This window comes from Mus caroli, unplaced genomic scaffold (assembly GCF_978045245.1).
Source record: "Mus caroli unplaced genomic scaffold, Mus_caroli_1 scaffold_1, whole genome shotgun sequence".
NCBI classification, from domain to species: domain Eukaryota; kingdom Metazoa; phylum Chordata; class Mammalia; order Rodentia; family Muridae; genus Mus; species Mus caroli.
This window is the reverse complement of record NW_028227256.1, coordinates 53,841,647-53,865,257: the sequence shown is the minus strand read 5'-3', so window position 1 is coordinate 53,865,257 and position 23,611 is coordinate 53,841,647. Positions and strand designations below refer to the sequence as shown.

The 23,611-nt window shown below is 41.1% G+C and overlaps 1 protein-coding gene across 3 annotated transcripts in view; it reads left to right on the top strand.

Moving 5' to 3' along the window:
* Satb2 (SATB homeobox 2) overlaps window positions 1-23,611 on the top strand; it is a 177,087-nt gene that overhangs the window by 7,886 nt on the left and 145,590 nt on the right. For all 3 annotated transcript variants that reach the window (XM_029481375.2, XM_029481371.2, XM_021161889.3), the window contains exon 3: window positions 18,291-18,467. In XM_029481375.2, the coding sequence (XP_029337235.1) occupies window positions 18,291-18,467 (177 nt within the window). The remainder of the gene's footprint in view (window positions 1-18,290; window positions 18,468-23,611) is intronic.

Sequence of the window (23,611 nt, the reverse complement as noted above, 5' to 3'; positions counted from 1 at the left end):
AATATCTCTTTAAAAAACATATGAAGGCTGGGAGAGAGTTTAGACAGGCAAGAGCCTTGTGGTGTTGACAGCTTTATATCCCTGCTGGGTGACATTCACTTACTAGAATTGGCGTTCCCTCTCAGCTAGTAATTCACTCCATAAGGATTTGGGAAAAGGATGATTAATGGTGGGGGAATTTATATTTGCAGAATTGTTGATTAAAACTTATAGATCTATTTGAAGACTTAGAAGAAGAAGAGATTATTAAGGATGAGTTAACTAAGCATCAGGCTCACTCTTTTCTCCACCCTTATCATGAGCCCCTAAGACGGCTGTGCTGTGTGGAATCCTCTCAGCCAGGCAACCCACAGCCTAAAATGAAAGTGGGGCCAGGGAAGACTGAGAGGAGCCCAGGCTTCTGCCTTTCTTCCTGGACTGCTGCACGGGGCCAGCCAGCTGTGCTTTACCAGCAGTAAGTCATTGTGCCTCATTCATTGTTAACACGAGCATTTTCACTTTTTAGTGTTTGGCTTCAAGAGGAACTTTCAGACAGCTTTATTTAAACTGAATGAACAGCACTTGGCTATACCAGATGGTGTATTTGCTGATAGGAAGCATTAAACATCAGAAATCTTTTTGGTATTTTTCTTTTTCCTGGATTTTTTAATGTTTTCAAAAAGTGTGTAGTGTGTGTGTGTGTGTGTGTGTGTGTGTGTGTGTGTGTTAAATGTTCCAGTTTGGGGTTTGGAATTTAAACCTTGAGAATGTCTTATTGAAATACCTGTTCATTTTGTTAAAAAATTGCTTATTTTTTGAAAAACATTTTGCTTTAAAAATAATTGGATTTTATTGGCGAACTCCTGGCTGAAGTTGCCTCCTAAGAGAACTCCCTGAAGTAGGTGGCTCCCTTGCTTCCAGGTCTGTTTAAGAGCATAGCTGTCTTGTTGCAAGGGAAAGGAATCATTATGCAGTGCACACTTGCTGCATTCAAACAGAGAACAAATGTGATCAAGATTGTTAGGCAGGGCCTCATTTAGAGTGGAACATCATCTACTACAACAACAGTTAGCTTAATTGTCTACATGTGGGACATTGCCTTCTCCATTAAGAGTCAAAGAAATGAGGATCAGGTCAGGTGGAGACACAACATTAGCTGTGGGCCAGCAATAATTTTACTTCTGGAAAGTAGTGCTAATAGGAAAGAGTATATATATATATATATATGTAATATTGAAATATGTAAAAATACTTAGAAATATAATTGTCAACCCAGGGAAGTGGAGAGAACTCTGTGTCCCAGGATAAATACCCTAAGGTCAGTGGCAGTTGGAGCGCACTCTGGTAGGAAGGCCTCAGGGTTGCAGAGGGAAGGCTTCCCTACCCATCCACACTGTGATTACTGTTTTAAACGGAAAGGTTTAAGGTCTTTTAAGAAGAGTGTGAACTTAGGCTTGGGGGTCATCTACCCATCTAACATGTCCTCTGTAGTTTTGCTGAAGTAGAAAAATAGCTCTTCCCTAAAGTGTTTTTAGCCCTTGGCCTGTTATTAAAATAAAGACATACTTGGTTAAAAAAAATATATGCAATGGAACGTACACATTAAACAGAACACAGGGTATCCGCCCCTCAAAGTCCTGAATGTAATTTGGTGTTTCAAGTAATCTTGGAAGTTTCATGTTCCATCAGCAGAAACCCGCTGACCATTATATAGTGAGTTCTGCTGCAGTGGTGTGCACTGTGTGCATGCTTTTGTGTGTGTGTGTGTGTGTGTGTGTGTGTGTATGCTTGTGTGTGTGTACGCACACTCACCCACCCGCGCACGCATGCTTAAAACTACAAAGAAGTCCCTTAAGCATCTGTTTTTTAACTGGTGCAGAAAATAAGCAATACCTTCATTTCCTGAAGGCCGTGTGACTAGCTGAGGTAATTTGTTCATCCTAGATATCCTGTATTGACTCTTTCTTACTAATTCCTCTCTCTATATAGGAAGAGAAAACAGATTAATCATTATTTATAAGATATCAGAGAATATGAATTTGGGTAATTTTAAGGACAAGGGAATCAGTTATTTCAGTCAAGACTATGGTAATTTTTGGGGGTGCCGCTTGGCAAGACAGCAATTGTTGTCGGCTTGATGGTTTTACTTTGGTAAATTGAAACATTGTTGCTGCTTCCTCCTCCTCTCCTCATCCTTCTTTTCCTCCTCCTGTTCTTTCTCCTCTTCTGCTAAACAGCAGTTCATTGTAGAAGCAGTGTTGTATGTGAATATACTTAAAAGCTGTGCTACATTAACAGAGTTAGATATATTCCATATTATATCATTTTCTTTGGATACATATATCATTTGTTGTCTTTTGGCTTCTGTTGAGATAAAATTGATTCCATTTCTTAGCATTAAAACTAATAATCCCACATTTGGTATTATATTGTTTTATTTCAGCTTGCCAAAAGCTGTTCTTCATAGCAGGAAACATATAACTCACTAAGATATTTATATATTTTTATTTAATAAGTACACTTTAAAAAACTCTTTAAGAAATGTATAGTAACATAGTAACTTGTGCTATCTTTCTTACACTGAGACTGAGGTACAATGGCATTTTGGAACATATTTAAAGACAGAGCATTTGACAAAAGTTGTATGTGTAACAGTTTGTCAGTAGAAAGTGACAAGCGGGAAATGACAAATGAAATGTTGGCATCATCCCTCTTTATTTTGATAAAAATGTCTCAATTTGCAATGATATAATACTGTTTCATAGTATTTCGTGAGTTGTAGGAGATGCATAAGGAGAATTTAGATTTTGTGAACGGGAAATTAGCAGCCCAAACTCTCTTTTCAGAAGCTTTGGCAGCATGGCCCTTTCCCCCTGCTCCCCGAGAACAGGAACAGCAGTGAAATGTTGGATTGAACCCATACATTTTAACTCATTATTTTTTGGAAAAAAAAAGGGGGGGGGCTGGGTAACTGAAAATGGTTTCAAGGAGGAGACCTTCATACTTAGCTGAGAAAGTGCAGAAGGGTTTACCTTGTCCTTTCCTTATTTTCTCTATGGCAATTTGAGAAGGAGCGATTTCCTTCTCCTGGCTTTGATTGTACAGATCTCCTCTCCTTCCAGTCATCACAGCTCTTCAGCAGTCATTTAGCAAGCCAGTCAGGTGAGCTGTGAATTTCTCTTATTTTAAAGTCCAGGAGAGGTTTTGAAACTGTCTGAGCATTAGAAACAGATCTCTATATACAAAGGATTCATCAGCCTGCTGCTTATGGATAAAGTGATTGCCATTTCCAGAGCCAAAGTCAATGTCTGCATGTAATTGAGGTCGAGTTAAAACAAGTCAGTTGAGCACTCCCAGAGGTTTTATTTTTTTATTTTATTTTATTCCATTTTTTTATTTTTCTACTTTTGACACAGGTGTAACTTCTACATTGTGTTGTTCTCTATTTTCTGAAGAAACATTTCTTCCAGTCTTGCTATCCAGCAATTGAGCTTTTCTTTCTTTCTTTTATATGGACATATATTTGATGAGCCTGACATACCATGGCATTTCTGTAAAAATGTTTCGTGGTATTGGTCATGGTGGCTTATGCCTGACATATCAGCACTTGAGAGACTGAGGCAGGAGAATTCTGAGTTTGAGGCTAGTTTGGGCTAAATATTGAGTTCCTATCCAGCTTGAGCCACATAGCAAGACGTTATCTCAAAAAATCCACAACCGCTAACACCAAAAATATCCTATGATAAAGTTTTCAAAGTCATGGAAGAATATATATATATATATATACATATATATATATATGTATATATATATATATATACACACACATATATATATCAACTAGTAGATTATTTTTATTAATTGCAAATGATAAATTGTGATGAAAACAAGGATAATTAGGTGACACAAGGTATTAGAAATGTCACCTACTCTGTCTTTTCCTGTTATTTGTGAAGCTTTGGTTACTTGCAGATTAACAACAGGCCAGATAAAAAGCTGTAAATGTCTAAATGTGTTTTAGATCTGCAGTTATAGCAACAGAAAAGATCCTAGGGTGAAACCCAGTAATTTTTTGCTAACCTAAAATCATGATAATAATAAAAAGGCAAATCAAGTCCATATTATACTTACCAGAGCAATGCATAAAATAACAGCAGAGCAGAGAAATCAAACCAAAGTCCATAAAGAACAGTGTCAACAGTTTAAACCCTGAAATACAGTTATTAGCGAGTCAAGTCAGTGTACAGCAGGCACGTCCACGACTGTTGGTCTGATACAGCAGGATAATAAAACTTCTCCGAGAAGTTTTCCATTTAACTTCTTCCTGATACTGTTACTTACTGTATGAGGTGAAGTGATTTCTCCTCTTAACTTGTTGCCTTATTATCACAATGGAGTTCTGTCCTAGCACAGTTGGTTATTAAACTGTGGTATTAAGAAGAGAGATTTAACAAAAGTAAAGGGAGAGGCTAGCACTGTTTATTAAAGTACGTGCATTCTCCAGCTGTGTTTAATACCCACTTATGGTTTCACAGAGCTCCGTGCCCATCTCTGTTTGCATGAAGACTTGTGCAGATGTGGGGAGAGCTAGATTCCAGATAAGAGAGTGTTTTCTAAAACGCTGAAGTGATAGGCAATTTACAAGACATACCTGGAATAACTAGAGCTACAGCACAGTAATGGTCATTTACCCTTTTCTTCCTTGAAGGTCTTTGCTTGATTTGGGTCCGTAGCTGGAAAACAAGTATATCAGTTCTGTCATACGTAATCGTTTTATTTTACACAAGGAAAAATATTTTCTCTCCAGAAAGAACCACACAACTGTAGAGAACTGACCAAAGGCAAAGAGTAAAATAAGAAACCGTATTTTGATATTTTTCTGATTGTGTCAGCACATGACACAATCAAGCCTTTGACTGCTCTATTACTTACACATATAAAGAAATCCAAAATTGATACTTCTGATAGCTTATTAGAAAAATGCATTCATATAAAACTCTTAAAATTGCTGTGTTTTTGAAGCATTATTTTTTTTTGTTTAATAGAACAAAACTTTCTTTTGTCATAATCCAAAGATGGTAAGAGAGCCGCATGATAAATGCCTCTTTAAGTGTCGTAGTAAAAGAAAATGACTTGCCTTCTGAGGCAGTAGAGGGTTTATGTTGTTTTGGACCCATTTCCAAGCAGTGATCGAAAACAGATTACAATAACAATTATACAGTCAGAAGATGCAATATCCATTTCTGCTTTAATTGAGTGAAGGAATAATAAAAACATCATTAAGAAAAATGAGGTGGACCTGTCACACAGTGTACAAATTTTTAGACTTGAAGACGATGCAGAATAACCAGAGTGCTTCTTGTTTTCTGTGGTGTTTATTAGCTGAGATCTGCATCGGCTGTCCTTCCCTGAGAGGTTCACAAAAACGCCTGTGGGAGTGTGTGCCCTGGCACCACAAAGGTGCACTTTTGCCTTAGGGTGTGACATGTTCTTGAGTTATACCTGAGGTGTGACCCCCTCAGCCCCTTTCTAACCTGTGGGGATATATACCTATAGAAATGACAGCTTGTTGGTAGTGTGTAAGAGCTAGGTGAGGTCCCAGCCAGCAAACCTTTACAAAGTCCTCAGGAGGCTAAACTGGAAAGAGAAGGTTGAGGCCCACCCGTACCTGTCTTCTCCCCTGCACATAGGAGAACCTGAACTTCCTTGTCTTCATGTTATCACCTTGTCACTTTGGTAGAAGTGGAGAGTTAAGACTGTCACTTGAATACAGACTTTCATTCTGTAAACTATTGCATATATCTATTTGTCTTTTTTTTTTTTTTAATTTGAGGCAGGTTCTCAGTATGTAGCCCTGGCTGGCCTCAAACATCCACCTGTCTATGGGATTAAAGGAGCACACACCAAGTCCCACATTTCCATAATTGTTAACCTTGTTGGGCTGGGCTAACAGCAGCCATTCCGCAGTCCACACTTCTCTGTGGGACAGCAGCAGACAGCAGCCAAGATCACTGGCTAAGTTTTCATGTTGAGTTGCTCTTCTTACTGGAAAACTTCACAGTTCCTGAACACCTGGCTGTGACAGTGGAGTCAGACCCCAGCAGCTTCTCCCAGAGAAGCACTAAGGCTTTGGATGTCCCTAGCAGTTACAGCCCAAATTTGCACTGAATTGGGACCCTCAGAAGGGACGTTTTTAAAAAATCAGTTGTTAAAACATTTTCGTGGTGCCATTACTTGAAAAGATCTTTCTGTGAGCTGCAACATAAAGGATGGAATGGGTGTTATATCCTGTGGTGGAGGGCCCAGAGACCCTGGTCAGCCCAGAGATCATCCTTTCAGAAGGGCATTCATACTGAAGAATCCAAAAGAGCTTAGCATGTGTAAGCCATGAAGAGTGTTTAGTTAATAGCACCTCAATTAAACCTTTGTCAGCTGAGGTTCTTTTACCTTCACATTCACATAACCTAACAGGGCTGAGCTTTACGGATCTATTAGTGGTTCTGGTTTTTCTGGGCTTTACAGTTTGAACCTAAACATTAATTCTGGGTGGAACTTGGCATCTTGTCTCTTTGCCTCGGAGGGAATTTTTGTTGTACAGTAAAAAGTGGTATTTCTTTCATGCAACCACCTTCTCTGAGTTTCCCCCCTTTTCTCCTGAGCAAAAAGCAATTAAGTAGTCAAGGTTTTAAGAGTGTATCTTTAATTTTAAAAACAGAATGATTATTTTAGGTGAATTAAGCAATTTTTCCATTAGTTCACATTGTAAACTAGTGCTTTTGAAAAGAATAGAAAAGGTGCGCAGAGCCAATAATGCAAAGAAAGTATTTTCCTTCTCTTTCTCAACATGAAACCCATGAATTAGTGGCTACTGTTTTAGATGCTGAGAGTTAAGACATTTTGTTTTATTTGTGTTACCTGCTATTTTAACACTGACTGAAAGAAAAGAAAATCGCTTCTCTGTCTGAAACAACTGGACTTCCCGACCTTATCTTGGAAAACATACTTCACTCAGTTCTTCTAAGATGGTCTTTTCTGTCGTTTGTGGATACTGTGTTAGGAATGGGTTGTTATAGACATCTGATCACATAGACATGGAAAGGGAAGGATGTGGATTATCTTGGTATGAAAACTAGCAAGTTCCCAGAGTGTCAGTGACTGTGTGGTCCATGGCAGAGCAGTCCCTCTGGAGACAGAGGTGGGCTGAGTCGGCTGTGTTGGACAGCTGGCCTCCTCAGGTCAAAAGGCATCTTCAGACAAGTTTCTGTCTTTTGGATTTGGCAGTATGGTGTCAGGAGCCCTTTGTTGAGGGAGCCCGAGGAGAACAGATTGTTCTCGAGATGGGAGTTATTCCATGTTGAAGACCAGGTAAAGTCACTTTTCAAAAGTAAATAAGGTGATTCTGATTTTTTTTCCTGCCCCTCTCAAATGAATGTCTAGGTAATTTTCAGCACAACTAACTCCGTTTATGAGCTCATTCATCCAGCAAGTTTGTGCCTTAAGCACATTTTTATGGTTAACTTATACCTCCCACCCCAAATGGGAGCTTACTATTGAAAGTCTGCCAGTGATCATTAGTTCCCAAGAGATTTGGGAGAGAAGAAGAATGACGGGTTCTCACCTATAGTGAGACCGTTTGTGTTGACATTTTGCCACCATGGGAAACCAGAGTCAACCTGAATGTTCAGGATGACTGTGAACTGTCTGATAGAGATGTATGGGATTCTAATTAGAACAGGGTCAGGATACCAATGCACCTCTCTTCATGCTGTTCCAGTGGTTAGTGGAAAACAAGCGGCAAAGTAAATCCCTTGGCCCTCCAATAAAAAGATTTATAGCAAAATAATTCTCAGCCCCATAATGGGCCCGTTGTAGGTTTGTGTTTGATATTTGTAAGACTGAAATACAGTCCATGTCCCCAAACTAAGCATTTATTGTAAACAAGTTAACTGCCAAGAGCTTCTATTCTGTCAAACATAATTATATTGAAGATTGATGTATAGCTTGAAAGCAAGGTTGAGAGAGACAATTCCTTTCCATGAAGGGGGGCTTCTGAGACTATGCTCTCTGGTTCTCTGATAGCACCGCTCAGGAAAGCCCCCTTCCTCACAGGCAGCCTTACGTAGAATAAACACAGGCTTGGGCTTGAAAATAGACCTGTCTGTCTGTCCTTCTCTTAACCAAACAGAGAGAGGAGCTAGCACTCACAGGAGCTGGTAAGAGCAATTCTCGCTCATCATCCAGGTTTGGCAGCCGCGGTCCGGAGACAGACTGCGAGCTCTTCCCCAGGCTCTGCTTCAGTGTGCCCACAAACCTGCACCTATGCTTATAAGCTAACCCCACAGGAAATCCTTCTTTCCTTAATACTGGCCTTGCCTGTTGGCTATTTCGTGTTATTCTTGTGAGATTAGAACTCTTTGGAAACCATAGCCTCAAGGTGTAGCATGCTAAAATACTTCAGCATGAGGTTTAGGGTTGACTTCAGAAAAGAAAGAACTTATAAATCTAGTAGTCTAGGGGAAGTGAAATCTTTTTGAGGTGTACATGTCTGGAATTATCCCCAGTTTAAAGTTCTTTGCTTGGAGGGAAATAGAATTTCATTATTTTGTTCAGGGCAAGGACATCTTACTTTTAATCCAGGAAACAAATCATCTTAGACTTTAGACATATCTAGGTTAAAACAAATGAAATCACATTCCTCCTTTGATTGAGTGGCAGCCTTTGATTGACCATCGTAAGGGTGAAATAGTATTTTCTAGCTGGATGTGGTAGCTTATGCTGTAATCCTAGAACGTGGAAGGCAGAGGTGGGAAGATTACTCAAGGTTTTTCTTTTTCAGGGAGGAGCACTGGGGGACTAGCCTGGTCTACCTAGTAAATACCAGGGCATCCAGGGTTAGAGGGTGAGAAACATATCTCAGAAAAAACAAAGCAACAAGAATTTCAGTGGGTTTCATAGGCAGTGACTTTCACACAGTTGCCTAGTTTTAAAAATAATCAAATTTAATGTTTCCTTTTAGAAATATGTAGAGTATAAAGAGAATGTCTTAGAATCACAGAGAGAAACAATACTATTCTACTTTTATTAAGTAATTGCTATAAATTACACTGGTGTGTATATAGTTAAAAGATTGTGTCAGGGAAGTATTTCATCAGACCCTGTTTCCCTGGTCTGTGTTTATTAACTTCGTCTCAGTCATAGTAATAATGACCTCCATATTGTAAGCCAGAGATCTCTTTGTCCCCGGAGTGAGCTATCGGCGGATGCCCACTATGATGCTGAGTTTTTGTAGTCTCTGGTCTCCCTCTTTCCCCCTTTCTACCCTCCCCATGTCAGAGCTCTCTGGGACTTGCTCCCTTTCCCTGTCCACAGGCATTTGATGGATCTGAGAGTGAGGGTTTGGGAACAGGGATGCTGGTTGCCTCTCCACTGAGATGCAGCTGTGTGGAATCTGCACCCGTTCATTCAGTGATCACTTCTTTACATTTCTGTTAGATATCCATAAATGTTTTACTGTTTAAACCCTAAACATAATATTTTCTTTTATGAGAGAGAAACCTTTTTTTTTTAATATAAAAACTTTACTTCTCAGTTTTCATTTGATAAAAATCTTTCCACTCTCACATGATTTCCTTTGAGACTTTGCACCAGTGTTTGATCTCAATTTTTAATAATTTTTTTTTTTTGAGTTAAACTCCCCAACGGAAACATGCTTGTGCTATGAAATATTCCCACTAGAAATACAGGTATTCCTACCTTATTGAGTGTGAGCACTTGATTCCTTTATTAATTCCTAGCTTGAAAAACCTCAACACAGTTAACCTTTCTCTAACACTACACTGGAGGAATTAATCAAGAAATATTTTTTTAAAAAAATTGTTTGAATTAGATAAAATAATATTTAGGCAGAGCTCAAAACCTGAGATAATGAAGCAAATAGTATAGGGACAGTTTTTATGACCCCCTTCTTTTGAGGGGTGGGACTCTAGTGAATAACTGCTGTAGACAGAGTATTGAGAAGGGACCGAGACAAATGTCTATGTATCCTTGTAAACATGAACACGGCTTAAAATCTACCCTGTCAGAAACCTGCAGAATCAAATTGCTCTTTGTCAGGAGACAAGAATCTCGATACTATTGAAATGTGCTATAATCACTTTTAATACATCATTGACTCTTTTGGTGGGCATACTTCAACAACTGTTTAATTTTAAACTTTTAATTGTTCAGTTTTGAAATAATTATCTTCCAGCAATATGGCATGGACTTGAGCTTTCCTGTAATATCCAGATTTAAAGGAGGCGTTTTGCTGCAGTGTAGGCCGTGGTCCTGTTGACCAATTGCCTCCCCAAACCTGAGCCTGGCGATTGGTGTCTATAGCCCGGGAGCCCAGTCATGCAGTCTTCCAGTCCTCAAACAGAACCCACAGCAGTGCCTTATGCTGATATGCCAGCAGTCTCTGCCCACTGTGGACACGCATCGCCGCGTGGTCTGGCGAGCTTCCTGTGCCCAAGGGAAAAGCAGCTCGTGAATCCACGTGTCTGTCTCTTTCCTAGAAAGCACTTCCTGTGACCTGATGCTCAGGACCATGTAGGGGGCCCACAGTGATGCTGAGCAGCAGTCCACGCCACTTATTAAAGACGATTAATGTCTAAGTGGAATTAGCATTGTGTTAAACTGAACCAGCGTTTATTTTGGACATGCCATAGGCCAGGCTTTGAGGTGGGGTGTGGCAGAGGGGGGATTTGTCAAAAGGTGGGCCTCTCTCTGAGACAGCCACAGGCCAGGTGTGGCTAACATCCAGGGATTTAGTCGCCCCAGGTTCAGCTGGGCCTGCAGCGGTCGGTCCCAGGTGTCGCTCATTCTTTGTTATTTAGGTAAGTTACCACAGCCGCGCCTCCTGGGCTCCTATGAAACTGTGGTTTCAAACTGCCCTTCAAACTGGAGCCTGCCACTGAATTTCCTAGAGGTTAAGCAGTCCTGACGTCAGATTGAGTTATGATTCCTAAACTTGAGGACAGGTCTGGAAGCGGATTAATGCTACAACTGGGCCTTCTTTCGGCTATTTTGAGGCGTCCATTGAATCTTTGAGAAACAGAGTTCACTCACCATACTTACGCCTAATCTTGCCCTTCATTTCTAAGGTTAGGATCTGTTTCCGGGCTGACAAAGCAACTACTTTCACTGCAAAAATCTTGCCTCATTTTTTAACCCCTCGCGTCCCCAGATGGTGAGAGGGCGAGGGGTGCAGTAAGAGATTTTATTGTTGAAACTTTACTTGGTGACAGGGGGTGTGTGTGTTCAGTCTGAAGTCCTGGTGGAGAGGAAACTGGACTTATTAGGTTTGCGGCCTTATTTGCCTTTGCTTGCTTCTTTAGAGCAGACAGTAACCTTCCCTCTGCGGACCTCCACCTTCCTGCCAGCACCTCTGTGTGAGGGTCAAATGAAATCAACAGCCAGGAAGAGATGCTGGTATGGAGGTACAGTTGAGGGAGTCTCAAGGCCACCAGACTGACCTGTGAACTTTTGGGTGACTCCCTTATACTCAAATGACACACTTCTTTTACACCTACAATTGATGAATTTTTTTTCTACTTTTTTTTTAATACTATCTGACATTTCCCCCCCAATTAAGTTTATTTGGAAGGAAATATGAAGGTACAGCCCTACCATGAACAGTCCAGTCGTCCACAGAGTGCATACAGTGGTCCCATAACGTTGTAGCCTGCAGTGCTGAGGTAGCCATTTTAAGTCTGTGTGAGTGTATACATGAGCTTCACAGAAGGACCAGGAGTACTTCTTTATACTACGTCTTCTCTGTTAAAGGAGGAGATGGAGGCCCTTCCATAGCAAAATGGACTGTCTTTGAAACAAAAGTTGCTGGAGATTGAACTGCCCGCCTTGTGTTTGCTAAGCATTCTACCCTTGAGCTATATCCCCACCCCGAAAGTGTCACCTCCTTTATCAATTAATCTCAGAAAATTTCCACATCAACCCCTGAGGAAGGGGAGTGTACAGCAGCTGGGTTTGGAATGTGGCTGTCTTAATCTCAGATGACTGGGCCTGAGAGAGTAGGAAGGCAAGGACAGGGCCAAGGCGAGCTACTACTCTAGGAAAGACACAACTTGGTTAATATTGAAATTTTGTTTGTGGCCCCAACCAGAAGGTAAATGATGTGCACATTTGTTTTCTGTTTCTGGTTATGATTCTTGGCTCTCAAACTGCACTTTGTTGTTTTAGGGTAGGGAAAAAAAAAAGGATAGAAAGTAATGTTGCTCTGTCTCTCCCTCTCTGTCTGTCTCTGTATGTATGTGTGTCTGTCAGAGAGAGAGAGAGAGAGAGAGAGAGAGAGAGACAGAGAGAGAGAGACAGAGAAAGAGAGAGAGAGAGAAAGACAGAGACAGAGAGAGAGAGACAGAGAGACAGAGACAGAGACAGAGAGAGACATAGAGAGACAAAGAGAGACAGACAGAGAGAGAGAGAGACAGAAAGACCGAGACAGAAGGAGATTATACTAATACTTTCATTTCTTCTAGTAAATCGTAATAGGAAAACGATAGTCTGCCCTTTCGCCCCAGTCTTTGGGGAAATAGACTGTATGAAGTTGGCTTCCTGAATTTCTTCCGTCTTTCTTGGGCTTGGTGTAGAAGGTATTCATAATGGAGGTTGTGGAATGTGGTACTTTGCTTCAGGTTCAGTTTATGCAAAGAACAGATAGGGAGGCCCTGTGCACAGCCTTTGTATCTTCAGTTATTCTGGAATCTTAGGCGACAGATAGTGCGAGATAAACTGAGGAGTGGTCCTGTGGCTGCCTTCATTCCTGAAATGGGTGGGTTTTAGGAGCCACAGGGAGGATAAAGGCAGGCCTGCTATGACCTCAAATAGCTACTGCCCTTCAGGTTGCTGTTCCAAGAATGAAGGTGGACTCAGAAGAGGACAAGGGTGGAGTCTGGCCCTTCAGAGTCTCTTTTTGGCTGTAGTGCCTGAAGAGCAGATCTTTTCTGAAGTTATTCCAAGCCTCACACTGCCCCCACAAATGGGGGTCCTCAAAAAATTCACTGATTGAGTAGCACCGGCCTCTTGGGGGTACAGTAAGTAGAGAGGGTTGCTAGCTAATAGGGCAAGCTGTTGGGTCCCTGTGGGTGGAGTCTGGGATATTCTCAGAGGAGAATGTGGAATTTAGATGGGCCAAGTTGTTGCTCTGCCTCGGCTGCATCATTTTCTGGTCCTTTCAGACTCTTCATTTATTAGCTGAGGTCAATGAGGACCTTCTCAGGTGGTAAATATGAGGAAAAAGTACAGGTGACTTGGTGGGTGGGGCAATTCCACCCAGCTGAGGTGGCAACCTCCAGCTGTGAGGATCCTGTGCTTCAGGCCTATCTTCCTTCTCTCCGGGCTGAGGTTAAACCACTCAGAGAGCTGGAGAATATTCTAGTTCCTCTCCTTTTGCCCATGGGAGCATTCCTTGTAGCTCAGGACCAGGAAGAGGAAGTGGGAGAGCTTAGAAAAGACGTAGGACTCCCACTGTTAGCAATCAAGAAGCTGCCTAAGGTTTGCTTGGTGTAGAAGAGAGGCAAACACCTTTTACTATCTGAGATAAACAAAGAATAGGTTTTGTTCTTAAGTTACCTAAGCTCTAGAACCCAAAGGAGAGATCCTCACGTAGTAGGGGTGGGGTAAGAAGTGCTCAGGATGGTCACGTACTTCCATGTCTTAGTATCATTTTTTAGTGAGTTTTTTTCTGTGTGCAAAAAGCCTTTGTGTGTGTTTGTAATTTGGCAGATTGCTTGTAGGGGCATATTATCTCACAGAAAATATAAGGCACATGTGTGATGTCTAACAGCCACACTTAAAACAAGCTAAAAAAAACCCAAATAACAATTTTAACAATGCATTTAATTCAGTTTGTTCAAATATTATTTCTACATGCAATTCATTTTCTAACAAATGTTTATAATACATTTACTTTTGTTGCTTTTTTTTTTTTGGTAGTAAGTCATTAAAATCGAGTGTCTTTTATACTTAACATGGGTCTCAGTTGAAGAGGAGACACTTCAAGGCCATGCTTTTTGCTGGTTGAATGCTGTCGGTTATTCTTGTTTGTATGATAAACCATACAGTGATTTCTAGTTTCATTAGGTTATTCGGTGATAGGTTATTCAGTCACTATTAGTGTTATTTTTATTTGAAGAAATACTTTTTTAGTGTCCTGAGCATTGCTTACTGAAAAGTATTGAAGAAATGATTGTCTTTTTTTCCATCTGTAAAATGGCACTGATACTCATATTTAAAAAAGAAGGCTAGATAGCATTGTTTGAGAGCTGGCTGACCGAGATGTAGTGCACGTGCACACGCACACCACACACACACACACACACACACACACACAATCATTTGTATGTTAGCTGGGAGAATTTGAGTCTTAGAGAACTCTACATACATTATGAACAGTCAGTGACTCAGGCAGAGTTACCAAAGCAGGATTGTTTGACTCCAGGGCCACCTGCCTGCCACCCCAGGGCTTTTCAGAACATCTAACTATCTTCCCACTGGTCTGTTCACATGGCCGAGGTGGCGGTACAGAGGCTGGAGCCACAGCTCTTTAGGATGCATGCCCTTCTTCAGAACTATGACAATGAACATGGCCGTTCCAGCCTTCTAACAGATGACAGCAGGGAAGCACGCTTCTCTAGGGGAGAGAGCCCTGTTTCCTGTCTGCAGTGACAGAGGACAGCATATGTCCTGCTTGCCTGAACTAGTCATGATTTTTAGTAAATGGCTGGGGCCCAAGTGCCTGTCTTCAGATTAAACTACCTGCCTACCTCCAGCAATTGTAAAAGGCTTAACAAGGCTTATGATCAAAAGGTCCAAAGTTCTCCACTTGATCATCTGGAAATGGGTCTGTGCCACAATAAAAGAAAAATAATGCTGTAAGCTCAAATACGGGGCTGGAGCCCGAGGCTTCCTTTATTCTCTCGTCTCCTTTAGAACTTGTAACTGTGTTTGGTTCTCTGCTGCTGCTTCTTTATTGAAGTTATTTTATTCTTGCCACTGTTACATTTATTTTTGAAGCATTTTGTAAATGCCCTCCCTGTCCTCTTCTCTATTCTTCCTTTGCTGGAGGACAGCAGTGGGACTGCAGAAGAGTCACTTCTTTGTGAGGTGCACATTTCTTCTTGCCCTGTGTGGGCTTCCCTGGGGTAGACCTGTTTTCAAAGGCTTTTGAGTCCTATGCCTTAATTTTCATGTCAATTATACCAGTTTGCTATTTTTCACTTATTTCGCCATTTTCATTAGTAATTGCATCAGTTTTTCTTTTCTTTTTTTCTTTCTTTCTTTCTTTTTTTTTTTTTTTTTTTGGTAAAAACAGAATTGTATTATAAAACCATAATTATTGAATCAATCAAGTACTAGTAAAAAGATTAATTTTTCCAACAATGGAATACAACCTATTACCATATCTGTGATCCTGTGTGTGTATGCCTGTGAGCCTGTGTGTATCTACTGTGCGAGTGTGTGTGTGCGCGAGCGTGCACGCGTGCTTGAGTGTGCGTGCACGTGTTTGTGTGCATGCTAACAGAGGTTTGAAGTTGATATCGGGTGTTTTCTCTGTCATTTCCCACCTTACTTTTTGAGGTGGAGTATCCCATCGAACCAGGAGCTTATCATTCTGGCTAAGCTGGCTGCCTAGTAGTTCAGGATCCTCCTGTCTCTTGGCCCTCACTGCTGCAGTCACAGACACATGAGTCACTGTACATGGCTTTGTGTTGTGCTGGGTATCTCAACTGTGGACTTTGTTCTTACGGCAAGCACTCATCCACTGAGCCATCTTATTTTTTAGGTAGGTGACCCAGGCAAGGGGATTGGCGGTTGCTTTTGACTAGAAGGAATTACTGTTGTTGTGCTAGCCAGCAGTCACTCCTTCCAATCACAAACTAAAATGTTTAAGAAATATTTTTTCCATACTGAGAGTTATAAAGCATCACTTTCATACATGCTATAGACACCTGAGATTTTATGTTGTATTTTATATTTAACTAGTTATGCTGTTACTTTGAAATTAACAGGACCAGTCCCAGACTTACTTAGTCATGGGTAAATGCTAGTTTATAGAGTAGCTAGATTCATTTAAAGGCCTTATCTGTGGTCCCCAGATGTGTGACATGTACGTGTTGACATTAGGAACTGCACATGGATTTTCAGCACTGAAACCTCTGTAGACACAGGTATTAGTGGTAAGGCAACTTATGGCACTGCTGGCTACGTGGCTGTGTGTGAGCATATGCTTAAATCACTAGAGGTAGCAACGAGCCTGCTTCCTTTAACAAAGATTATATACCAGTATGTAAGAGTTAAAAGGTCTAAATGGGGCTATTCCCTGCCGGGAAGGGCTCTCCTGGATGGGTTGTATAAAATGCCATTATGCTTGCTTAGGAAGGTTTTACAATGCTTCCAGTTGCAGTGCGGGCAGAAGCCATAGCAGACTTGTTCTTACCTGTATCTATGGAGTAATGGGTGATACCTGACACATAGTAGGTGCAATCAAGAGGTGCTATACAAAATGAATGGTGAAAAGATAATGTGAGAGACATCTGATTTGTACTCTTCGTTATGTATCTTAAATATATTTGGGAATAACCTCCCATAAACAAATAAATAATAAATACTTCACAGATGGTAACCAAGGAAAACAGCACTATAAAATACTACACTAAATCATCTCCTTTGCCTAACGTTTGACCTGTCTCACTATCACCTTGCATTTTCCATGGTTCTGTACGATGGATGAGTTTTCTGTGGGGAGTAATGAAGGAGTCAAGGGTTGTCCCAAGTGTGGTGTGGTGAGACGTGTTGGGCTGTTGCTCAGGCTTAATAATAATTACCAAGATCTTTAATGATAACAATTCTTAATGAGTATTATTATTGTTAATAATGATATTTAATAATTATACCCAATACTTATTATCTTTAATAATAATAATTAGCACATGGGAACCAGTTGTACCATTGTATTATCTTTAGAACAAAACCCTGAGTCTGTGGGCCAGGAGTCTGCAAGAGTGCCTGCTTTTCACCTCTGCTTTCCAGATCTCAGTGAGTCAGGAGGCATCTGGGGTCAGAGCAGGGAGAGCTGCTGGAAGCCTTCTATACATCTGTGCCTTGGGCCTATCTATCCTCAGTCAGGTTATAGAGGTCTTGTTTTCATTATGGAGTGCCTGTACGAAGTGCTATCACACTTCCCATCCTCCCTCTGCCCGCCTGTACATCCTTTATAAGGTTTGTGTTTTGTTGCACAAAAGAAAAGAAAAAAAAAAAAGAGAGAAAGACTCAGTGCAGACCCTCCTTCCATAACGTACTAATTTGTGTGAATTATGCAGGGCAGAGTCCGTGTTTATTACTTGTCCATTGGTAAATCTTTGATCTTCTTTTGTCTTGCTGTGTTTAGATTTACATGCCTGTATGACATTTTCTAAAAAAAAAAAAAAGTTTAAAAACTGTTTGGTGAATTAAACATTTTTTAAGCTTTTCACACTTTGATACAAAGCAGAGAAATATTTCAGTGACAACCGATTTCAACAGATTTTTGAAATAGGCTAATTTGCTTTATTCTTTAGGGTAGTTTATTTATTTATTTTTTTATCTGCAAACATTGAGAAGTATTCTGTCCAGAGATAACTCGTGTTCATGTATAAAATAATTCCAAGGACATGAAGTTTGCATTTAGCTGTATGCTTTATATTAGTTCAACATTAGTTGAGATTTTTGTGATCTGTACTTTTTTCAAGCTAACTTGGGTTGTTTACTGAATCCTAGAAGAGGACTGCTCTTGAATTCCTGTTGACTTTCCTGTATACACTCACATAACTTCTCAGGCCTGGAACTCTAACATGCCTCCCTACTGGGTGCTGTAGACTAGCAGCATTGAAATACATACATTTCTAGACAAAACCAGAGATGACCTGAAAATACCAGTATTCGGCCAGCCTAAGACCGCAGACTTTAAAGGTCCTAAGGTCACCTCGACCTGGGCCACGTGCTAAGATACCTCCGAGTGTAGCTGACTTTTTAATCACTGCGGTTTGAGGTCTTTTGCCCCTGTCCTCAGCAATGCTGCTGCCATAGGACTGTCATTATAGAGAAGATCCATTCTCCTCACCCGAAGCCTTGCATGGGGCCCATAACCATCAGGCTGTTCATCCTTAACTGTGTGTGATTCTAGCCTAGTAACTTTGAGAACTGTCTCTTCCCTTCTTTTCCTGTGGCTCCAATTGCCTTGTAACACCCCGTTCTGCTGTCTGATTGTGTCCTCCCAGGTTTGATGATTCCAGTTTTCTGTGTGGTGGAGCAGTTGGATGGCTCTCTTGAATACGACAACCGAGAAGAGCACGCTGAGTTCGTCTTGGTGCGGAAAGATGTGCTTTTTAGCCAGCTGGTGGAGACCGCGCTCCTGGCCCTGGGGTATTCCCACAGCTCTGCAGCGCAGGCCCAAGGTATTCCTTCTTCTCTCTTTCCTTCTTAGCCTCCCGTGTGATCCAGGGAAGTATTGGTTTTTCCAAAAGGGGCTGCAAAACAGTTGTTGGATGCTGCACCTGATACCAGGCCTCAGAAGTTGTTGGAGGATCTTGTTTTCTTGTTCTGTGAAGTATTTGTCCAGCGCCACAAAAGCCAACCAGACTGACTTGTATTTTAAAGCAATTGTCATGATGTTTTTGCATTTGTAATTTTGTTACTTTGCACTAAGTCAGCAAATTGGTGTTTTCAGGCTCAGTGCTGAGATATTTGCCCCCCCCCCCCACTTATCCCAACTTTAATATATGGTTTCTAAGCATAAGAAATTTATTTGTTTACTGCCTTGGGCTTATGGTTTCTGCAGTTTGGCATCAGGTTTTAATTAAACAGGAATCAAGTTGCATCTTATGCTTTTGTACCTTTGAAAACTGTTGTTCAGTCTTGATGTGGTCCATTGATTTTAAAAATCAGTTTCTTTGGAGTCACTCATTTTTACCTATTCAATTAACTGCTCAAGTTGCATTATTCTGTTGATAATTCCAGGGAGCTTATGTGCACTGCTCTTGTTTTTTTCTGAACATACTCTATTGTTCTGTTATGCCAACGATGCAGCAAAACACATAATAACAATATTCCCCAAACCTTGATGAATAGGAAAAGAAACTTGAGTCAGGAGAATTATTGTCCTTGCTTTTCAGGTGAAATGACTGAATCACATAGTTTTTGGTAATAGTTTTAAATAAAGGTGAGAAATTCATAACATCCCTGGCTCCCTTTATATGCTAATTCCCTACTATCATTTGTATTAACATTGCTGTGGTTCCCAAGATTTCTTGCTATGCCTTGAGTCTGGCTTCATGTCATCATTAAGAGAGATCCTCCAGCCGGGCAGTGGTGCCACATGCCTTTAATCCCAGCACTTGGGAGGCAGAAGCAGGCAGATTTCTGAGTTCGAGGCCAGCCTGGTTTACAGAGTGAGTTCCAGGACAGCCAGGACTATATACCCTGACTTGAGAAAAAAAAAAAAAAAGATTACAAGGAGAAATCAGGTATTCATAGAGCTAGACATGCAGAAGCCTATGATGCAGGACTTAGACTTTTAAGGTCTTCCCTCTGATTCTATATGCACATTGGTGCTTTTTAAAAGGTAGACTTTGTTTAAATTATAGAGTAGTTCTACCAGGGTGGTCAAGCATATTTTCCCAGGTGAGTGTACCCTACATCCATGTCCTGTTCATCTTAGTGCAGAATCCTGTCCTTGGCCAGGCTGGGTGCAGAGACAGCAGCTGTACTGTGGAGTCCACCGCTTTCCCAGCAGCATAACGAAGGCTGGTTTCCTTTTTTTTCCTTGAAAACTTTCTTCCTGTGTGAGGGATTCAGGATTTGATCTCCAATAAATTGTATATTGGACACACTACTTTTATCTCACCTGACATGCCCAAATGAATGAAAAGAACTGTTGCCCAGTCCCTGTAAACTTTGATGTCGGTTCAGGGATATTTTCCTTTGAATGTAAAGGTCGTTGTATCCTACTGCTTGCATCTTGGCATGCTGGCTTCCTGTTTGACAGGGCTATCTATCTCAGTTAGCATGGCTGCTCGGTACATCATGAGATCACATGTGGAACACGAAGCACTAAGTGGCCAAGATTTGATTCTTGGCACGAGCTAAGGAAGGGACTCTCAGGGAATCTACACTAGGGAGCCCCACTGACTCTCAGTGATGTGAACTGAGAGGCCCCACTCACAAAGATGAGCCTGGCAGGCAAGCAGTGACTGTTGTCTGTTGTGGAGCATAAGGAGGGGGTGAGCCAAAAGTAGAATAATACATATTACATATATTTATAGATACTTTTGGTTAAGTTGAATTAACTCATCAACACTACTGTCTAGATTATGCTGTGGGAAAAAGAAGTTTTATTAACATAAACCCCCCAGACTTACAAAAAATATTAGAGTTTGCTTGTTTTTTTCTTATGCTGATGACCTGTTTTGAATAAATGGGAAAACTTAGAATTGTTCATATTTTTAAAAGATGTATTCTTATATTTACCATTCTGACGATTAGAAGGTTAAATACTCTATTATGGTTAGGTGGAAAATCTTGAATAACATTTTTGGAATAAATATATTAGATCTTTCTTATCATTTAGATGGTTGGAAGATGTTTAGGGTAGATGGAGAAGCAGGGTTATCCATTCCTCTGAAAGGCTGTATCAGGTCTCAGGTGTCACTGAGGTGAAGGGAGCATGCAGCGCTGCCTGCATAGCATACCTTGAGTGGCGTGCTGTAGGGTCAGGTTATTCACGAACTGGACACACGGCACAGCCAGTTTATTCGACGAGGAGATAGCAGCAAACATGGTGTCTTGTGACGTAGGCAGAAGGCTTTATGTACGTAGTTTCTGTTTTTTTTGTTTTTTTGTTTTTTTTTCCCCGTGCTTTTGTAATTTTTCCCAAGGTAGAGGGAGTCAAGAGAACCTTCTGGCCAGGGCACTGACAAAGGAGCTGCTGCGGTTTCCCTGAGTTTTGTCTTCCCGTGCTGGAAGTGTGAGGGAGACTCGAGCTGTAAGGATAGTGGGTGTTTGTACCTTTTGGAAAAGGATTTTTCATTTTGACGTGACCAGAGAAGGTTCTCAGTGACTGACTTAGAAAAGCAGTAGAAGTGCAAACATGTCTGCAGTGTGATTTTGGAGTGCTGCTCCCAGGCAGGGCTGTACCCATCAAGTCCCAATCAGGGGCTTGCTTACCCATGCTCCTGTAAGCACAGGATTGTCAATTTCCTTCTCGGAGAGGGTATTCCCTCCAGGTGAGCTGCAAAGATTTTTACTTATTTGTTTCTAAAGGGTAATAGGAATTCTACTGAAACAGAGTCCAGGGATTCCCCGGCCCACATTTGTAAAATATTTATTTAAATGCTGAATATTGGCACTAGAGAAAAAGGCACCAGACACTGTCATAAATCATGGGAACTATGTTTCTAGCTGACTTATAGTTTCCATTTACCAAGACACCACTAACTATGTGACTCTCAATGAGATGCAGGGTTCATCTGATCTGCTATTGAACATATGTAAAAAGCTGAATTGGTAGAAGTAGGTCTATTGAGCAATACACACACCTGCATTGTCTGATACACTGTGAGCTCATGTCTCTGTCTCAGAGGTCTTAGAGTAATTGAAGAGAGAATGTGGAGGATGGTCAGAGTCCCCTTCCCCTCATCTTAAACTTGCCATTCTTTTTATTCTTCCTCTTTGAACCTTTTGTCGTTGTCCTGTGAGGTTTTCTGTGACATCCATGCAGCTCCTGCACTATCCAGAGATTCTTTAATCACTGGTCACCCAGCAGTCATGCTTGCCAGCAGGATGGCTTTGGGAGGAGACCGCTGCTGTCCCAACGTGCTTGGCTGTCTTAATTTGCAATTTGCAAATGTCTTATAGTGCTCTTCCCTCAGTAATTTTCAAAATAAAATTAATTCAAAATTTTATTTTATGCATGTGAGTGTCTTGCCTGTGCATACGTACATCCACCACCTGCATTTTAGTGCCTGTAGCAGTCTGAGGAATCAGATTCCTTGGAACTGGACTTATGGATGGTTGTAAGCCACCATGTAGGTCCTGGGTACCGAACCCAGGTCCTGGATTAGAGGAGCAGGTGCTCCTAACTGCTCAGCTCTCTCTTCAACCTCTAAATGTGTGCTTCTGTCTGGTAAATCTTATTTAAAAACACACTAAGCAATAAGTAAGTGACAGTCCCCCCCCCCCAAACCGGTTGTCTTTGTTGTCAAGCTGCATGTTTCAAAAGGGGTGCACTAATCACTGTTTCTCATTTATCTTGCAATAATTACATTTGTGAAGTCATTTGAAATGATTTTTTAATGGCACAGAAAATTTTATTTAGTAAATGTTATGTGACTCAACCATGGTGCCACATAGCCCCAATTATATAAAATTTCACATATGTGCAGAGAAGAAAGACAAATAAAGAACATTATCTGTAAATGGGGTGGGTGTAGGATTCCTTTTCTTCTAATGAGATTGAAAGTAAGTATAAAATTCTACTTCCTTCTTAAACTCTCTGGACAAGTAGGAAGTTGTTACTCCCATGTTTTGTTAAGTAGTTCCTTTGTTCCTATCTATAACCCGGACACTCAAGGCTTTGCACAGTTACCTCTCTGTTGCCTTTTCCTGTGGGAGATTAGGAAAGAAACAGCCTGCTATTTTCACCTTTGGGAATGAGGCAAACAATTTCTCAGCATAATGATGCTCATAGCAGTTGAGCAAGTGCTCTGTCAGACTCTGCTGAGAGATGCAGAGGGCTCGGGTCCTGGTTCAGTTAGGCAGCACAGCAGCCCTGTGAAGGAATGCAGTTACCCAGGGTTTTCCATTTTACTGAAGAGGAAGTTGAGGCAAAAAAAAAAAAAAAAAAAAAAGAGTGGGCAGCCATTCTTGCTGGGGCCTAGGCTGATAGGTGGGGACCCGAGGTGGGAAGCCCTGCAGGCTCTGAACAGGGATGAGCCTCAGCAGATGTAGAGTCAGACTAGAGGTCATGTCTCACTGATATCTTCCCTGCAGTGTTTGCCAGACGCAGCTTTTGGGTAGTGTGCTTCCCAGATACACGATGAGTGCGGGCGTGCACATATATGTGTGTATGTGTACGCATGTGTGTGTTTTATGTACATGGTTATGCAAATTCAGATATAGGTTTTGCTTCCGTGAAAAAAAAAAAAGAAGCATGTAGAGAGAGATACTTTTTGAAAGTACTGGCTACACAATTTATTTTTTTTTAACCACAGAATTATTTTTTTGTTTTATTTAGACAAGCTCTCCCTCTATTCCAGGCTAGCCTTGAACTCCCAGCAGTCTTTCTGCCTGAGGTTTGGGGTGCTGGGATTATAGGTGTTCACCACCACATTCCACAGACTTCTAAAACTAAATAAAGGGCATCGTTGTTATTTCAGATAAATAATGCCCTAAGGTCAAATTGAATCCTGATTTGTAAATAAAACATAGTTTCTTATCAATTCTGACCTACGTGTTAATAAATCTCTCTGTGCCTCTGCCTCTCTGTCTCTCTTTTGAGATAGGCTTTGTCTGTGTTGTCCGGGCTGTCCTGGTACTCACTCTG